The 19,749-nt window shown below is 37.0% G+C and overlaps 2 protein-coding genes across 3 annotated transcripts; one reads left to right on the plus strand and one right to left on the minus strand.

Annotated features, from left to right (window-relative positions):
- Nucleotides 1-880: 880 nt before the first annotated feature.
- On the minus strand, nt 881-4,421 carry LOC111867591 (ribonuclease P protein subunit p29). Of its 2 annotated transcripts, none has more exons than XM_023857578.2 (5): nt 4,227-4,421; nt 2,553-2,704; nt 1,422-1,630; nt 1,163-1,350; nt 881-1,071 (listed from the first exon to the last, which is right to left on the minus strand). In XM_023857578.2, exons 1-5 carry the CDS (start codon nt 4,237-4,239, stop codon nt 935-937), a joined length of 699 nt encoding a protein of 232 aa, XP_023713346.1. In that variant the 5' UTR covers nt 4,240-4,421; the 3' UTR covers nt 881-934. The 2 variants fall into 2 exon arrangements, with proteins under 2 accessions (XP_023713346.1, XP_023713347.1); XM_023857579.2 differs by having other exon boundaries at nt 2,553-2,695; nt 4,227-4,419.
- Nucleotides 4,422-5,002: 581 nt separating this feature from the next.
- Nucleotides 5,003-18,673, plus strand: LOC111867586 (N-acetylglucosaminyl-phosphatidylinositol de-N-acetylase). The gene is made up of 7 exons (XM_023857572.2): nt 5,003-5,550; nt 5,638-5,731; nt 7,144-7,240; nt 9,392-9,491; nt 10,721-10,851; nt 15,523-15,726; nt 17,907-18,673. The coding sequence occupies exons 1-6, from the start codon at nt 5,217-5,219 to the stop codon at nt 15,658-15,660; spliced, it is 894 nt and encodes a 297-aa protein (XP_023713340.1). The 5' UTR covers nt 5,003-5,216; the 3' UTR covers nt 15,661-15,726; nt 17,907-18,673.
- The last annotated feature ends 1,076 nt before the right edge of the window (nt 18,674-19,749 follow it).

Raw genomic sequence — 19,749 nt, forward strand, 5'->3', positions numbered from 1 at the left:
ATTTGTGCTCAAGGCTGAGTTGACCCCAGAGCCATAGTGCAGCTGGAAGGATTAGGTCAATTGAAAAATCCAATGACCTCGAACCCACAACTTTCCGGCTTGCAGCATAGTGCCTGAACCAACTACACTACCACGTGCCCCAACTACAGTTGGCTGAGCAAATGCCTGAAGCCTACAGAATAATGAAGTGAAATATCTCACTTAGAATTTGGATTTCATCAGGACATTTCTGCCGTGAAAAAGCCACTACCAGGGGATAGTGAATCTAGCTTTGCTAACTTAAAAGAGAAACTCCAGACACATACAAAAGGAAAGAAGAGATTTTTAATACATTAAATGCATACTGTGATTCCCATTTGTATTACATAGTTTTATACCGTATAAAAGTAAAAACTTTCTGCTGGTTTATTTTTCCTTTCATATGCTTAATATTACTTCGAATAAAAGGAAAGAAACGTTTGCTGTTACATTTTCCATATCAGCCACGTAATGCTATAACAGAAGTGATTTAATTCCCAAACATCAGAAATTTAAATTTGATTAGCTCATGCCTCAAAAACTGTATGTGCCACAGAATACTTATTGTCAGACTTGGAACCAGTGGCTCAAGTTCTGTAAAGGGCACCAACTGTCATTCAGGGAGAAAAAAATGAAATTTGTTGACTAGGGTTATTCTTTTGATATCAGTTGTCTTTGTAAATTTGTAACTTATATAATAATGGTTCTGACAGCAAAAAAAAAATATGTACTGTATTTACATATGATGATTGATGTAAAATGGAAATTTAAATACACCGGGGATAGCTGTGATCGGTAATGAGCTACTGAAACGGAGCACAATATACCATAGTTACCCAAGTTGCAATGGTAGAGATTCGCCTTAAACTTCATAAAGGATTTTATTGCGCAAAGGAAATACACATTTTCTTCAAATTCACAAATCTGCTATCATGCAGGTCTTTATTTTTTTCACACTCCTGTCTTGTGGCCGGATACAGAAGTACTTTCCATGTATAGTGCAGGTATAGTCATCCAGTACCATAGTAAATACACTATGTTGTTTTGGAATAGCTAAAATAAAAGCAGTACAGGGTATTAGTGACAAAAGCAGTCAGTCTCCAATGCACAACTAATCTCTTTAAAAAAACCCATTAATACTTACTCCTTACAATGTTATCTCTACCAATGATCTTGAATGTGTTTTTTGTGTCAAATACTACTATTCCAGACTGCCCTACAAGGCTGCTGCAAGTAGATCTCACAACCTTCAGATATGCTCCATGGTAGTCAGCTTTCAGAAATACCTGAGAGAAATTGTTCCAATATTTGCTTCCAGGCTCACCTGTAAATCTGGAAGACAATTACTTATAGCTTAGAATCAAACTATAAATATGCAACATTTTATAAATAATGTTTTATACCCTCTCTTTGCCAGCTCTTCCAGATCCAAGCAACTTCTCATGTACTCTTTCCAGAGGCAGTGAAGTTCTTCAAAATCCTTGTATTTCATTCCTGTTCTATTTATCTTATACAGTCCAAGTTCACGCCTCTGTTTCAATGACAGCTGTTTCTTCTTTCTATATGGCACATGTTTCTTACCTGCAGGCCTGAATTTAAGAAGTACAAATTTCTGAAACAGTATACCAATAAAACTGATAAAAATAATGTAATAATCACTAATATCTTACATGTTACAATATATTGCAGTGAAACTTTTCACTGTATTCACCATTGGTATGGCCAAAGTGAAGGACTCTCTCCTGAGGATTCATTATGTTGTATCCAACTGCAAGGTTGCAGCATCATGTAAGATGATATGCATGTGTACTGAGCTACAAAAGATTGCAGGGGAAAGGGCCATGACCTATGGCTAAGAAAAACCACAAAAAGCCTGCGAGGATAGTATCCTGATCAAAATTCTGACATCGTAGCAGAATATTTTAAAATCAGCTGTGTTATAACAGTTTCCCATAAATGACTTACAACACTGTTATAACTGGCATCTGAGTCTCTTCCATATGTATCCATGCAATGTCATTAGTGCCACGCATGTCCCAGAATGTTTATTAAATTAAATATTTAATGTCCATGCTGTATTCGGCCTTGAAAATCACTTATTACTGGTTGATACAGTGAAACAAATCTTTCCAGTAGAAGAAAGTAACCCTTGTTCAGTGATAATAAGCTGCAGTAGGGTGAGAAGACAGATCATAAAGCATCACTGATGCATATTACTCAAACAGAAGTACTGGGCAATGCTTATAATTTTTCAGACAAAATCAATAACTAAACGTTTCTGAAGTTCCACAGTTCATCAGCATGCAAATATTTGAATCTACACTTTTCAACAAGAGAAGTGTTTTAACTGTGCTGTACATCTGCTAAGAAATACTATTAACATAAAAAATGTGTTAATAACTGGCCACTGTAATGAAAATATATATCAAGGAATTTGTATTTGTTTTGTTCTTGACAAATGACACTTTTAAAGCTGACCATGCTAAAAGGCATAACACATTTCATTCATTTCCTTGCATATGAGCTCTACATACCCTTTTGAATTCACTATCCACTGTAGACTGTTTAGATTTCGGTAAAGAAGCCATTACCATCTCCTTAATAAATTCATTATGTGACTGCAGTTCCTCAACTCTAGTTGCTTCTTGAATTGCCTCAGGCAATTTGGAACACAAGTCTAAAAGAACTGAAAAGCAAACAAAAATGTTCTCTATCAATTTCAAATTCAACACAGTAAAGCAATCACACTATGTCGTGGTAATTGTTTGAATGTAACACTCATATGACTTATTCCAGATTTGCTGACAATCTGAAGTAACTTTCGGTTCACAAAATGAACATACCTAGAATTGGCAAACTGCCCCCTAATTTATTTCAGATCTTCTTCTACCAACCTGTATAGAAAGCAAACTTTGGGTCATAGCAATATTTGAGTATGTATCTATTTGACTCATTTCAGTTGCTGTGACCGAACATGTACTAGGTTTCTGCTCCTCACCAGTCGGAACGAGTTAGTGGGAACACCAACAGAGGTACCGCTTGACAGCTCTATTACAAGAGTTGTTTACATGGGATACATGTTAAGAAAATAAGTACAGATATATTTTCAGTTTTGCTGATACAACAACAGAAGGCCATGAAAATCAATGAAACCAAGGGTGAAAGGTAATGAAATGACTGGATGACATGCTGCAACAAGTCATCCCACTTGCTGAGTCATACAAATGAATGCCTCAAATGAAATGAAATATTTAAATAAATAAAATGAATTGATATTTAATTAATAAGCTTCAACATCTCCTAGAATGACACATGTTATGCCAGGTACACCTAGTAATATTGGTAAAATAAGTGGATTACAGGAGATGAACTTAGTGTTTATGAATCACAGATAAGATTATGAGCCATTACAGTCCAAGCAAACAAGCATAATGCTTTGTGATTAAAGTTCTAGTACATGCTGCTGAAATAAGGCCGTGCCATAGCTCAAGCAGTTACTCGCTGGCTTCCCACCGCGGCGGCCCGGATTCAAGCCCAGGTCTGGTCAAGTGGGATTTGTGGTGAACAAAGTGGCGCTGAGGCAGGTTTCCTTCAAGTACTTCGGTTTCCCCTGCCAATCCCCTCTCCCCAAAAATCTGTTTCATATTATTACATATGTCCTAAGACTTCTCAAAATGTCGCGAACTTCATCTTATAGCCGAACCTTTCAGAGATGTACTAATGTGTATATAAAGTTGTCCTTGTGCTTAACTAATTAAGCACTATGCCATGAAGGCGTAAGTGGGAATTGATAGATAGATCCACGTTTACTTGACCTCAGCACTAGTTGGAGGTGAGTGGTCAGCTTCACGCCCCGGCCACTTTACCCCCGGTATCCATTTGATAGGAGGTTGGGTGGACCCCAGAGCCAGTCCCGACGACGTGCAAAAGAGAAAATTGTTGACCCTACCGGGACTCGAACTCTGACCTCTCGGTCGTCCAACACGTAGCCGGTCACTATACCGACTACGCTACCCATGCTCCTATACTAGTGCCTACATATGGTATTTATCCGTAGCACTGGTAAGCCTGAACCTTTATAACCAAATAGGTTGCAGGTTATGTTGTCGGAATAATGCAACCTATAAGCTTAAATTTGGTAGTTAACATGTAGCACCACTTTTAATTGTTAATAATATTAGAACTCCTCCAGAAAAATCCTCATTTACCTTCACTATTCATCGTTTTATTCCTGACTGTAAAAACACACCAAACTCTTCCAAGCGTTACAAAATTACGCACAAAATCGGAAACAAACTTTGTGAGCTCACGGATCACTAAATCTTAATAAATAGCCAACACCAACATCCTTAAATTAATTATCCCACGTGAAGGCGGGGTCGAATACCTCTACCGCAGTCCCGCGAGTCGAAGGGGGCGACGAAAAGGGAACCCAGTGCGTGGGGATATAACCGGGCAAACCTATTCTGCGGGATATAAATAAGGGGATCTGTCCCTCCATGTTGGGGGAGTCTCGAATATGAGAGTAAAATGTTGTCATGAGTCTGGTGGGACTCGAACCCGTGAATGGCTGCGCTGGCGAGTACCACCAGCAATTGAAAACGACAGACCAATCCTCTCTCAGAGAAAATGTTATGTGAGGACTATAACCGCAAGTGTTCAGTAGGAAAATAAAATTACTGGTCGTGGGGCCCAAGGGGCTTGTCGCCAAGACGAACTAATTGGTAAAGAGCCAGCAGCAAAGTAACTCTGACCGTGACTCTGAACATAATTATTTATTACATAGATCAGTTGTAATAATCCGCACGGAGTTATTAATCTGTGCCAAAGGCAATTGTTAAATCTGGAGGGAATATAATTTGACCACATATACGGATCAGAAGTTTGAATTGCAATGAGTTAGTCCACAGACTACATGGGACAATTCTCTCGTTTAAGTTGGTGCTTGGCTTCGCATATGACACTAGCGGTCTCTATGGCAAAGGAAGTAACTGTCTTACACATTTGTTTTAAAAAAAATTGAGAGGTCGAGGTAGAGGTTTAAGCCTGGTTTAGAGATATTGTAGGTGAATATAACAAGGTATGTCTTGTAAAAGGGGGCTAATGTGAAGTTATGCCACATTTCCGTATGTTTATGGCTTTCTAAAACGAAAGGTAGGGGTGCTCTGACAAAAGCAGGTACTTCAAAACTATTGCATATGTTGGTTATGCTTGATGTATTTCCACTTCAAGATAAATTAGAAGATCTGAGAAGACTGGGGGATACAGTTGTGCAGGAGACATGTAAATATGCCAGAGAATCAATGGAACATCTTACGATAGCAGTTACGGCATACATTTGCCTTTGTGTTGTCTTCTATTTGGCAACTGTGTACTTGAAGATCTCTCCAGATTGTAGACATTTGAGAACTGTAAAAAGAGTGTTGTTTGTGATAGCCCATCCAGACGATGAGTGTATGTTTTTTGGACCCGTTATACTTAAACTAGCTCAACAGAGTGACTGTCAAATATTTATATTGTGCCTTTCAGAAGGTTAGTTAAAATGTTTCATATATGGATTGTGAAACGTCAGTCTTTTAAGAACATTTCAAATGTCTGTGATTATATTTTTGTCCATAGGGGATTATAATCAAGAGGGAGTAGTAAGGAAACAAGAGCTGTGGGACAGCTGTAGAATCCTTGGTATTCCTGACAGCAACATCACTTTATGCAAGTAAGGATAGGCTGTATTGTTTTAAATAAATAACGGTATAAGGTGTGGCCTGGGAGTCTGTGATTGATGTTTGACATGTTTGCTGTCACCATACAGATAGCAAACCCCACAGTGAGAGCATGGCCATTGTATTTTTTTTTAATATGTGTGTGTGTGTGTGGTTTTTTCTCCCCCCCCCCAGTTATGCTTCTTTGTTTCATATAAGTTTCATTTAAACTATCAGCTCTTAGAGAAAGAAGGTCATTTGCCAATTTGGCAGGATGCTATTATCTCTGTGTCCTGTTGGAATAATGACATCACTGCAACTTTCAGATCACAGTATGAACATGTGAATATAGTTTTGTTTTTTATGTGTAAAGGTTCCCTGCCCTTTTGCATTTTCACATCCTGGGTGTTTGGAAGTTTTTGGAGGTGATCTTTGGAATTTGGTCTCTTATCATATAACCTGTTGCATGTATTTGAATGGGGAGGTACTTTCCAATTAGAAATCACTTTACAGACTTAAGATGTGATCTAGGTGGTGCCTTTTAGATAAAATTCTATAAATCTGTATTACATGTGAATTGGGAGCTTTGGAAGCCTCAAATCCACACATATTCTTCAGGTAGCGGAGCAGATTGCTGGGTGAGAGATGCACAACGCTGTAATAGTAATCCATACCAGTATACTAAAACAGTTCGACACTTCATGACTTTGCCAGAGGTAGTGTGATGGCATTATTCTTCAGTCCAGTGCCCATAAGCTAAGACTGAACATTAATTTCTGATATAGATGATACAAACATTGGTGTGTATATTTGGTTCAAATTTTACCATTGCATGCTACTGTCTCTTGCAAATCTGTGGTCTAGTCTAGTATGGTGTAGTCCCAGTGTACTTTTCACACTGGGCATGGGGATAGTCGGAAATATTGCCATCTCACTAGTGGATATCCTCAGTAGCCTAGTTATGCTTTACAAATAGCAGGAAATTTAAATGAAATTCCTGGCCAACCAGATAGAATAATTCACTCAGTAAAACTGCATATTGCAGTAGGAAACAAGAAGTTGTGAACAGAGCTTATGATGCCTGCAGACAGTAGCACCTAGAACACCTGCATTAAGGCAGTCAACAACAGTATTAACAGAAGATGAAGTACACACATCTGAGCAATAATAATAATGTAATAAATATTTTACAGGAGGGAAGCAATGTCAGTTACAAGGGGAGGGTGATATAAATCTTGTGATATGCCAAAGTTTGCTGATGTAATACACATATCAAAAGCTGGGCCAGGTAGATGACTACTGCTGACAGCATTATTAAAATGTCCTTTAAGTTGTCCCAAGTGCAAATATTATTTTTATATTGATATCAGCTTGAATGAATTACATAATTGATATAGTTTGCAGTCATTTATTTCTTTTATCGTAGAAATTCATACCTGCCTGATGATCCAGCAGTGAGATGGCGTGAAGATATAGTGGCAAACCTTCTGTTAAATCATATTGAAGCTTTATCCATAGATACAGTAAGTAGAAATGTTTCATAAATTTATCAGCTAAAGACAGATGTTACACTTATATTCTTATTAACTTTCAAAATATTGTTACAGCACCTCAGTACTTGGCACAATAGATTTATTCATAACTTGTAGCACCACCATTTTGTCCTTGATAGTTAAAGGGCAAATAACAGAAAATGTACTAATGTTGGTTGAAAGAGGTTGTATTTCCTAGTGGAAATATTGATATCATAACCACCATTTTTACATTATTTTCAAATATAATCTGTCTGAAGTTCACTGCAGTTGACATAGGCATTGTACCTCTATAGATTTTTGGAGGTAGCTGTCTTCACTGTGCTGGTCACAGTTGCCACACAGTCTAAGACATGAACTGTCTGAGTGAGTGAAGACACTGGGTTCGAATCCCACTTAAGGAATAGATGTTTGGTGTGTGTATGCATTTATTCTGTGTTTGTGTTGTCCTTTGTTTAGGTAGAGGCCTTGCGACGAGCTGATCACTCATCCAAGGAGTCCTGCCATGTGTGAAAAATGATTATGGAACTGAATAAGAGGCCAGGGCCTTGAATGGGCTCCAAGAGCCATTGAAAGAAAAAGCTGTCTTCACTGTGAAAATATGAACAGCATAATGCATGTAATTTTGCTGTGAAAGGAAATCACTGTTAAAGAGGTGTAAAAAGAAAGACTAGTACTTTCTGTCAGAAGGCAAAACCTTGCCTTATATTACTTGAACATAATGTTATATTGCAGCATCCTGTTCCACTGTGTAGATCAGATTTTATATTCCAATTCTTGCCATCTATATGAAACTTTGGTTAATATTTACTCGTCTTCTTTTTAGTGTATATCACAACATGTTTTGGCGTAATTGACCATCATCAGGTGTACAAGTTGTTGTGATGAAGGAATCTGCTGCTCATTGAAATGCTGTTCTGTTTTCTTATGTGTATTCTGTGTTCTATGGGTAATCTTCCTCTTGCCATGTGTGTGTTTATCTGCAATACGTGATGGATTATATTAGAGTTTTATTTTAATATTATAACCTTTCACATATTACAGACAAACCAAACGTGCATGGCAACAGCACAGTAACCCATGTAACCTAGAATAATCCAAGGCATTTGCACAAAAGAAAAGGAGATCAACATTACAGCAGAGCACCAAATTCCTTCATCACAACAACCTGTACACCTCATAATGGCCAATTAGGCTGAAACATGTCATGATATACAGTAAAAAGAAGAAGACAAGTGAAATTAACCAAAGTTGTATGCAGATGGCAAGAAGTGAATCACAAAAGCTGAACTTGTCATAACAAACGCTTGTAATTACTGAACATTACAGTTTTAGATCCATAGTCAGGATGCTGTTGTTATGCTGTTCTATGCAGAATTTGAGTGTGATTGAGGTTGTGTTGTGAGACAGAAAAGTAGGGTCATGGGTCCCACAAGGCCCAAAACCAGGAATAATTATTGGCAAAGGCCAGCAACAATCTGCTAGACAGACAGACAGACAGACAGACAGGATCAAACTAATATAGTTGCATGACTTCGAGGGTCATCTGCAGGTGATCGATCATTTTTGGAGCATTAGCAATGAAAAATTTTAGAATGCACATGTTACTTGCCTGCCTTTCTGTCCATCCGTCTGTCTATATGTAACAACTCAAGACCACTGAAAGTTTTGAAAGTTCTGCAAAAATTCATTAACTCACTCCCATTTCGGTTAAAATCAGAGAACAATAAAAAAATATTTTACATGAAGATTGCATCTTGAATATACATCAGTAGATACATGTCAAAGCAAAAAATGTTTCAAACAGAAGTTGGAGAGAAAAATAAAATGCAACATTTTTTTAAGCTCAGTACATTGATTCTTTAAGTCTTACAGATTTTGACATGATTAACTAAGAGGTACTTTTATGCTGTATAGAGGAAGTAAGAATTATTAAGCTGTGAGTACATTTTCTAATACATTGAAATCTATAAAAGTTCTCATATGGTATAACATTTTATAACTCTGGGTAATTATGAAATGTTGCCTTCAGTCAGTGTATTAACTTCAGTCACTCAAATTAACACTCAAATATATGACTGTTAGTGCATGTGTTTGTAGCAGATTCTCAGTTGTTGACATTCGATCACTGTTCTGTTCCAGGTAATAACCTTTGATAAACTTGGGGTCAGTCGGCATCAAAACCATATATCTATATTTTATGCTACAGCATACCTTTGTATGGAACAGAAACTTCCATCATGTGAGTTCTGTAAATAATATGTGCATGTATGTAGATGTAGCACCCATCCATCAACAGAATTTTCTGGTCAGAAATCAGATAACCCAACCACACATATGACACTCTGAGAACCAATTATAGCTACATGAATACAGGCTTACAATACTGTCTTTCTGAACAGTGTGTGAACCAGGTACATTGTGTCAGTCTACCCATAACAGCATGACCCTGAATGAACACTTTCACAAATTCTGTATTTAAGCATCCAGTTGCAAGCCATATTAAAATGTCTATGTATAACACAGTCCGTCAATAAGGCAACAAATTGTTCCTTTTTCTTCCACTTACAGTTTTAACACATGTTTCGGCCCTAGATGGCCATCTTCAGGTGTCTTAATAAAAACTGCTTGGAGCTGAGCCCTTCTTGAGGAGAAGCCAAATCTGCAGCTACTCAAGAATTTCCCAGCATTTTATGGAACCCGAAGGTTCAATACCTTGTTCACAAGAGCCCTCTACTGGTCCCTATCCTGAGCCAGATCCATCCAATCCATGCCATCCCATCCTATCTCTCTAAGATCCGTTTTAATATTGTCCACCCTCCTACGCCTTAGTCTACCCAGTGGTCTCTTTCCTTCTGGCTTTCCTACCAATATCCTATATGCATTCCTCTTCTCCCACCCCCATTCATGCTACATGCCCTGCCCATCTCATACTTCTTGACTTGATCATTCTAATTATACTTGGAGAAGCGTGCTACACTGTATTAATATGTGCTAAAATCACGCACTGTATATAATAAAATCAAATCTATTATATAATATATTAAGACACCTGAAGATGGCCATCTAAGGCTGAAATATGTTGTGTTAAAGTATAAGTGGAAAAAAAGGGACAATTTATTGCATTATTGACGGACTGTTTTATACATCAACATTCACAAAATTTGGTACTGTATTGAAAATTTATCCACTGTATTGAAATGTTGTCTATGCTGTACAGTAGTGACTACCACTGCACATGAAAGCTCAACTCTGCCACATTCTTACATAAATTTCAATATGTTGAGTAGATTAAAATGTCTCAGGCAGTGTGTGTATTTTTTAATGAAATGAATATTATGTGCTCTATACATTTCCTTCACACGTCTTTTTGGGGATAATAGCCATTAAATCCTAAGTGGACTTCATATGAGATGCACCTGTTTGTGGTACACCATGTGTACTTTTGTGAATATTCTCTTTTATATGTAGACTGCAAGGCATATGCACTGGAGTCCATCAATACACTGAGGAAGTACTCAGCAATGCTGGATATTCCAATAAGCTACCTCCTTTCTTCATATTGGTACATTATATCACTCAGTGATCGCAAGATTCTGAAGGTAAGAGCAGGTTAATTTAGTGGCACTATTCTAAACTCATGTTTGGAAGGTGTCCAGTTTGAATTTCAGATTTGCTAACCAGTTAGCCTGATCAACATTTCCCATGGTTGTTCTCAGTCTGTGCAGGTGGATTCCAGGATAATGTGTTCAAATAGGCCATGACCACATTTTTATCTGCTCATTATTCATGCCTGTTTTCTTCAAATTACATTAGAATCAGTCACTAAAATTACAGCTCTCAATTTCAGTATTCACTGCAGTTAGTACACATTAAACTGCTTCCAATATACGAATCACAGTGTCAGTGTTTAATGATCCTGTTACAGATGGTAACACAGCAGTTAAAAGGTGGTAACTTCTTTCTGGTCAGCCTATGTCAAATATTTAGCTAAGATACATGCATGAAGGCACATGTACACATATCAACAAAAGATGCCAATCTGCTCCTTCAGGGAAGCAGTAAGTTGCCAAAATTTCACCATTTTGATTTGGTGCTATGACCATAAGAATATGAACCACTGTGAAAACCTGAAATCAGGATACTGAGTCATGTATTTATGCAGTCAATATACTTATCAGAAAAAAATATGACATACATTCTGATATTGTTAACTACTGCAATTCATTATTTGTCCTCATTTTCTTGATTTTCCAACAATACATAATTTTCCCATTTTAAAATAAGAAAGGTCATGTAATTTTACTTTGTTTAAGGATTTTGACAATTCAGAAAAACAGTGATTCTCTAAAAAAAATACTGTTAACCAGAAGTTACCATCAGATTCGCTTAGTGGGGGGTGGAGTCCAGCTGGATCCACTCGGCACAGTGGCCACTGATTGGCTTATTGTACCTGCCCTGGATGATTATGATGATGGAGAATTTGGTGGAATGAAGATTGGCAGGGGAAACCGAAGTACTCAGAGAAACCCCACCCCAGCGCCACTTTGTCCACCACAAATCCCACTTGACCAGACCCGGGATCGAACCCAGGCCGCCGCAGTGGGTAACCAGCGAATAACCGCTTCAGCTATGGCGTGGCCTTACCATCAGATAGCATTACTAGTTGTTTTACTCAAGTTACAGTGCAATCACCAACTCTAAAGGAAAAGCTATAGAAACATGTACTTGCCATTTGCATGAAAAGTTTTACTTAATACTGTCATTTCTTCTTCATACTTTATTTATTTTGAGTTATCTTCACAGTATAAATACATATAGGTTTATACATATTTGTCATAGAATAATGATTCCTGCATTACTGTTTATACAAATTTTTACTCAGATGATTTCATCCATTTGAAATTTTCGCTAGAGAACATGGTTTCTATTACAGGTAAAATAATTTCATTTTAAATCCTGCATGATACTTGTTAAAAATCTTGGGCATGTTTCCTTTAGTCATAAGAACGGAAGAGAAATGCTTACCACGTAATACACATCATAATCTCTATCTAGAAAATCCAGAATTCATTTAGATTTTTAATGGAATTAACAATGCTGGTCTATGTACGAATGTACATGTTTGCAGTACTTGCCTATCAGTTCATGGTAAAGTTTTCTATTTCCTGGTAGCCAAAATTCTGATGACTTTCTAGTGACACACTTTTGCAGATCAGTATATCTGTATGCTAGAGCAATGTTTCTCAGACTCTGAATTAACACACTGGTATGGAACCCTAAAAACTGCCGTGGAACAGTCTTAAAAATTCTTAATAATATAATGAACTTTATGCACTCCATCAGTTACATTCTAGTATTTTAAAATTTATTTTGAAAAGTATTTTCATAATTTCAAAACTTCTGAACCATTACTTTCAGTGCACATATTCCATGCTGTCAGGTAAGACATATCCGTTATAAACTATGTTTTTACATGTTTATGGTATCTGACTCTGCTAATTTATATATTAAAAGTGCTTCTTCATTGTTACAATGTATATGATTGCTTTTCACAAATTGTGCAGTGTGAGGAAGTTTCTTGCCAGTCGCAGGGAGCATTGACGCTTCAGTATCCAATCTATCTCTTTGGTATGTTTTATGAAGGTCATTATAAAAAATCTATGTTCACAAGTAGGTCATTATGAAAATATTTTTTCACAACAGTATTGTCAAATGATTGACTGACTATAGACAGGGTTTGGTTTGATAGTTGGATTTACTGAACTCTTACAGAACGCAACTACAAATAACTATAGCGCTAACACTAATTCACATACTCTGCAGTTCACTACATCACGTACAGTTATCTCAGTCTGCTGTATCTTCACTGGTTGTCGCCTGGTAACAGCGTTCAGTGCCACAGCTTCCTCATCTTCATGTTTGCATCCTTATTGGCCAATGATAACACCTCAGCACAGACCGCACAGTAAAGACATCTTGCAACAGTTCTTCTGTTCTTGCATCACGTAGCAATCGGCTGGACCATGTAGAGAACACCACTTTCCAGTTACTCCTTTGTTGCATATTATAAATCTCATGTGTAAAAATGAGCACGTTTGCAGCACCGTTCCCTAGCAAGAGCTGTCTCTGCTGGCTTCACAGTTCTTGTCTTGAGCAAATATGCAGTATTAAGCAGCAAACATGTGCTTTGATGCTTAAGTTCTTATACTCTCTTCTGACAGCTGTTCAGAATGCGGGAAGAGACTTTAGATAGAACAATGACAGAAAGCCTATATCTGCCGTCATTTTTGTGAGTTAATCTTCCCTTCTGTACCTAGTTTTCTTCTGTCTGCTGCCCATGCATTTAGTAACAATGTTGTAATGTAAGGTATTCCTTCTCCAGTTTTACAATTTATCTTTAATAAGGCAGACACATTCTTCATTGAAGTACCAAACTCAGAAAAACTACTGAATCTGCAGTAAGCATTCCTTCAGTCCATGTAGCTGTCTTCATGTGAAAACAGTGTGTGTGAGCTACTGTGAAAACTGTTCCCTGCGTGCTAAAGTCGAGTGCATTGAAAAGCCTAAGATGTAGATAAAATAAAGAGCACTGATATCCATTTATCATTTCCCAAGTTCTTACCCTCAGAATTCTCTGAATGTTATTACTCAGTTAATACAGACAAATTAAAGTTTTGCCACTATAGATTTACCTCATTTGTGTATGGAACAATAGCTGCTAGTTGTGTGCTCTCATATTTTAGCACAAAATTTTATATTATTGTGATTTTACACCTTTCATAATACTAACTGGCTGGTTCACTTTGTTTAATATGGGAACCATACACACCCGTTTTCAATGAACGATGCAGTGTGTTGCTAAAAATGGGTGGAAGTGAGTGTCTTAATTCCAATAGCTACTTCATCTGTCACCTTGGCTCTGTGATATTCTAGGAACTTCACAAGTAATGCCTGCTTTCTATATTTTTTGCCTCTGAAAAATTGCTCTCTCACATTATAAGTCTGCAAAGATTTTAGAGGTGGCTGTTAGTAGTGATTTGTTATTACAAACATACTCTCATTTAACTCCATTATCATGCTCTGAATATCTTCATTCCAAAGAGCCTCTTGGTTTATTCTTCAAGTCACTATGTTTTCTTTTTAAATGTCCAAGTAACTTTGGTTTCATTCATTGGTTAGTGTCTCACCACAAGTTTATGATATAACTGTAATAACCTGTGCATTTACTATAGCTGTATTTACAGTTAATAGCACTGAAGATGTAGCTGTATTGCACACATCCATAACTGAATTCTAATTTTGGCTTTTGGTGATGGGCTCTGACAGCTCCTTCTCTGCTCACACATTCAAACTCTCTAGTGTCCACAGTCACATATTCACTACTGTCGCTTGGTAGAGGTTTCAGTGGCGGACCTTCCCCTTCCTCTGGGTTCCTGAACTGTCCTCAGCCTCAGCTACCAGCTTCTCATAGCAACAGCCCACAACAGAACCCCACCGGTTATCTGATTGACTCCTGAATTGCTGCTGGCCCTTTGCTTATAACATCATGGCACATACCATGTAGAAAACACTGCTCCTCTGAGGCAGTGCAGTTGTTGCTATGGAATTGTGGCTTTTGTGTCTGTTGACAGAGCCACTACCAAGCAGTGGCTGTTGTATATTCACTTATTTTGCAGTCGTTGCCTAGCAATGGACCTACATGCCATAGTTATACCTGATGGTTTTATTCCAACTGTAATTCCTCTTTAATCATTTGTGCTGAAGCTTATAGATTGCCTTGCAGGGTTTATTTGAGTAAAATGGTTATTACAGCTTGATTTCAACTTAGTTTTGTTCAGTTTGCTGGCTGCAGTGATGTGAAGCTCTGTAGATACGTGGCCAAAGTTGTTCTTTTACCTTGCAATATGCTGTCACACGGAAGCACAGGCATGCATTTAATGATATGGTGTATGAAAATACAATGTTATAAGATGTGAAAATATACTGTAACAAATTTATGTCAGTTCTGTCTTGTTCACCATTTTCATTCATTTAAATTACTTAAGGGAACCCATTTTGTTCCACTGAGATTTTCTTAATACTTGATTTCATAATAATGAAGAAAATTTCCAAAAATTGGTTAATGGATGGAATTAATTTGTGCAACTGAAAATTTTGTGTTGACCAAATTCTTTTGTTATACTGCTTCATCATTTGTCTGAAAGTGTTCATCATGCCTTATGATGAGAATATATCAACGTCTAATGAGCACTGATTGTGTTTTGTTACAGACAGCAATGGCTGCCCACCGTTCACAGTATGTGTGGTTCCGGAAGCTCTATATGAATTTCTCACGGTATGCAGTTATAAATACGTTCAAGGAGATTGAGATTTTGGATCTAGAACTGGATTTAGAGCTGGATGACTGAGTCAGCTTTGACTGTACAAAGGAGCAGACTGTGCTGCTAGTCTGTTTCAGCATCTTCCATCCATAGGTCAGTGTTCACAGCTCAGCTTGGTCTTAAAGTGAGGCTAAAAATCAACACACTGGTAATGCATTTCTGAAGGATTACTGTCCAATAAGAAGATCAGTTTCCCAATTCCATGGGAGCAGCCCACCAACAAATGTCTGTATACATGATAATGCATAAGCATTAGTCATTGTCTGGCAAAATCAGAAAGAATTAATTAAATCACCCCAACATTAATTATTGGTACTTTTATTGTTATTGTTTTACACTATCACTGACAAATACTCTGTAACAAGAGATACACGAGGTGTCAAATGTTAGAATGAGCGCTAAAGTTCTTCTGAATATGAAAGAAGATCAAGCTTGGATTCTTTTACAGCTCTTCAGCAGTAGTGCAGTGAGATTATTTTATGGCTATTTTGATGGATTCAATCCATGGGTTGCCATATTTCCTACTTAGTCAGCTGCAGCTGTGGCATCATAGAGTTACTGGTCCACTTGCAGTATCTGTGTATCTGGTATCCTTCAGAATTAGCTGTGTCTGTGCAAAACACACAACATGTAATCCTCCCTACACTCTGGACAGTCAGACACCAACATTTACATAATGGAGTAGAACTTTATGTATGAGTAGTGGATTTTTTTATCTTCCAGCATCTGTTATCTTGTGTGTTCATATGCCCATTAAAAACAAGTGGAGAAACAAATGTCACCTCGGTACTGGCCACCACCATAAACTGACTGAAGATACCAGTGCACAGCTTTGGTTTTTTGTGAGGCCATAGTTCCAATAATTTTGTTACATTTTTCACATTTATGTTGGGCATCGGTGAGTTTACACTTGGGCACTGAGGGCTTTATGTATGAGTATTACGTGAAGTGTAAGTCAAGAAGAAAGAGTCCCATGGAAATGCTATTCAGAATCTTATCAATCAAATAGATAACAACTGGTCTGCTGATGGACAGGAAACCATAATATCAGCATCAAATATTAACAAGTAAGGTTGGATAATGTCAGAGCTTAGCTTAAACATTCACCTTGTAAGCCTCTCAACCACCCTGCACATGAAACAGGACCACAGTACAGTTGTTGAAACCATGATGTTACAGAACTACAGCTGTCCACTCTTTGTAGCTGTATGAATTTCTGCAAGCTGGTATTTTCAGTCAGTTCACAATGGCAGACTTTATGCTGTGTTGACATTTTTCAGGTGAGGCTTTGTTTCATTTGAATGAACACAGAACAACTGATACTGGAGCACAGGAAATCTACATCTTGTACACTGAGTTTGTGTTTGGCATTCCCTAAGGACAAGTATTATGGATCCCTTGTTTTATTCCGATAACATCGATTCTGAGAGATATGCACTGCAAGGGAACCAGTACTCTTCACACTACAATGTTACTGTTACAGCTGATCAAGCAAGAAAGGCAGCAACCCACACAATGAACATCCATAGTAGAAAGGCCATGCCCCAACACACCAAATAGCTGGAAAGTAAAGCCGATCAAAAGAATATATATACTGCCAGTCTCTGCCACATATATATTTGTATGATGGAGTTATTTAAAATTCATCTGACCGTAAAAAGGTATTTACATTGCAAAAGAAAATTGTTAGAATCATGATGGGTGTCAAATCCCATAATTCTTGTGGAGATCTATTTAAGAGACTACAGATCTTAACTTTTCCTTGTGAATGTATATATATATATATTCATTAATAAACTTCATTACAAATAATGAAGAACATTTTCAGATGAATGCGGATGTACACAGTGTTAACACAAGACACTGCTAACCTCTCATGCTTTCAGAAAGGCACATATTGTGCTGGGATCAAGATTTTTAATAACCTGCCAACTGATCTCAAAAGTCTTAAGAAAAAAAAAGCATGATTTAAAATAGCACTGAAACGATACTTAAACACACACTTATTCTACTCTGTTGATGAATACCTATTGTCTAGAAAATAACTTATGTATCTTTAAATAGCCTTGTGTGTAGTCACTGTGTATTCTTGGTTTCTCTTGTGTGAGAACTCCATTGGGACTGTACATATGTTTTGTATTTATATGACATATTCCACATCCTGCAGTCATTTTGACTAACTTTGGATCCATGGAATGCAATGCAATGTTATGTTATATTATGTTATTGAACACCACAATTCAAGACCCTTATTTTCTACACTTCTGTTACAGGGGTGTGTCATGGTTGTGCAGATCCATATTAGGGGCTGAAGTAACACCAGATTCTCTGTGTTCACATTGAATTGTGCTTGGTGGGCAAACCTAGTAATGCTCCATTCTGTATGATGAGTCAAGATTTATGGTAAATTCTGGGCTTCTTGGTGCTTGATTTTCCTACAGTAAAAAGTTCTAAAAATATTTCAGACATTCAGTACATAGTCCATACAAGAATTTATATTGTGCATGTATGCATAAAGAAAGTGTTTTTGAATTTTAATAAGAAGTGAATATACTGTACTAATTAAAAGAACTGTATATACATATATACACCAATTTAAAAATGTGTCTCATTTATTAAATATAGATGTTGCAATGTATTCTGATGAAAACAATTTGCTATTACTGTCGTGGCATCTCAGTGGTATTCATGAACTGCTCACTCTTGTGACATGCACCTCAAAGGTGTAAAGGGGCACAAAATTCTTGGTACAAGGCCCCTGCATGAAAGTCAGCAGATCTACAAATTAAAGGAGTTCTTTTGAAGAGGTTTCCAAGATAAATTCTCATTCATTCTTACAACTGCTCCTGCACCCTTTTGCTGAGGAACCCAGATATACATAGCATCATGATCTTCCTCACTGTGTAGTCAGTGCGTGTCAATTTAGCAGTTTGAAACTGTCACTATCCTCTTCTAACATAGACTGGGAATGCTTTGATTTTTGTTGTGATATCCAAATATACATGTATTCATTAGCTGTAATACAAGAATGGTTTAGGGATGTGTTATCCCTATGCAGTTTGTAAGTTGCAGCTACCAAGATCAATTATGGATATTTGTGGTTCTTGCAAGGGTCACATAAGGGATGTATGGGAAAGAAACGTTAATATTTTGTTGTCACGTTACAAACACCCAACACGTGACAATATAAATAACCCAGACCCTCTTCTGTTAGGTTTTTTGTACCAGCAGCTATAATATATAGCAACCATATGGGATTTAACTATATTGCATCAAATTGTATGTTGAAAAAATACAGTTGTGGGAACTTTTTAAAAATGTGTGCGATTTTAAAAATTGCTATTGTTATTTAATTAAAGTTCATTTTCTGTGGGATTGTGTAATATAACAAAACATATCTCAGTTTTGTTCATATCAGTGCAATACTTGAGATACCAAGTTGTATTCTCGTTGCAGGAAAACCTAACTCCCCAAAGGGTTAATATGTAAAATATTTCAACTTAAGAACTAATGCAGTGTGGCAATTTCAAAACATGAACAGTTGCCTGAAGATAACCAAGTAAGGCCGAAACATCTAGCAGTTAATTGTGACTTTAATGCTATTTTAAATTAAAAAGAGATTGTGAACAGAGTTGCATTAAAGACAGAAGTGAGTGTGTAGAGTGATACATCAATGCAACAGGATGCTGAAATACAATATTAAAAGTGATGTTGGCAACACTGCACTCAGAATATTAAGTTTAACACACAAAACACCATTATATTTATTTATTTATTCCATGTTTGGTGATTCAGCCTCCAGATATAGAACACATCAAATGTTATCATATATAAGTCACCAGTACTATAATATTTAACTACATACACAAATTGTGTACATGTCACAAACAAATACCATATACAGCTATAAAAATGAGATACAATATGACAAACCCACATACAAAATTTCTATTACCAGAATAAGCACTGTATCCAAAGTTATAAAAATTATATGAAAACAAGATCTTTATAATTTCAAGAGACAATAATACACTCACACATACTGAAAATTTAAAATGACATAAATTCCTTAACAGAGTAAAGAATTATTCAATAGAAAGGATTTTAAGTCTTTTT

The sequence above is a fragment of the Cryptotermes secundus genome, unplaced genomic scaffold (genome assembly GCF_002891405.2).
Source record: "Cryptotermes secundus unplaced genomic scaffold, Csec_1.0 scaffold480, whole genome shotgun sequence".
In the NCBI taxonomy this organism is placed as follows: domain Eukaryota; kingdom Metazoa; phylum Arthropoda; class Insecta; order Blattodea; family Kalotermitidae; genus Cryptotermes; species Cryptotermes secundus.

Coding starts and splice junctions, on each gene's coding strand:
- LOC111867586 (XM_023857572.2), top strand. CDS start 5,217: ATGTTGGTTATGCTTGATGTATTTCCACTTCAAGATAAATTAGAAGAT. Junction 7,241..9,391: donor AAGCTTTATCCATAGATACA/GTAAGTAGAAAT, acceptor GTTCTGTTCCAG/GTAATAACCTTTGATAAACT. Junction 9,492..10,720: donor GGAACAGAAACTTCCATCAT/GTGAGTTCTGTA, acceptor TTTTATATGTAG/ACTGCAAGGCATATGCACTG.
- LOC111867591 (XM_023857578.2), bottom strand. Junction 1,631..2,552: donor TGGATAGTGAATTCAAAAGG/GTATGTAGAGCT, acceptor ATACTGTTTCAG/AAATTTGTACTTCTTAAATT. Junction 1,072..1,162: donor TAGAGATAACATTGTAAGGA/GTAAGTATTAAT, acceptor CTTTTATTTTAG/CTATTCCAAAACAACATAGT.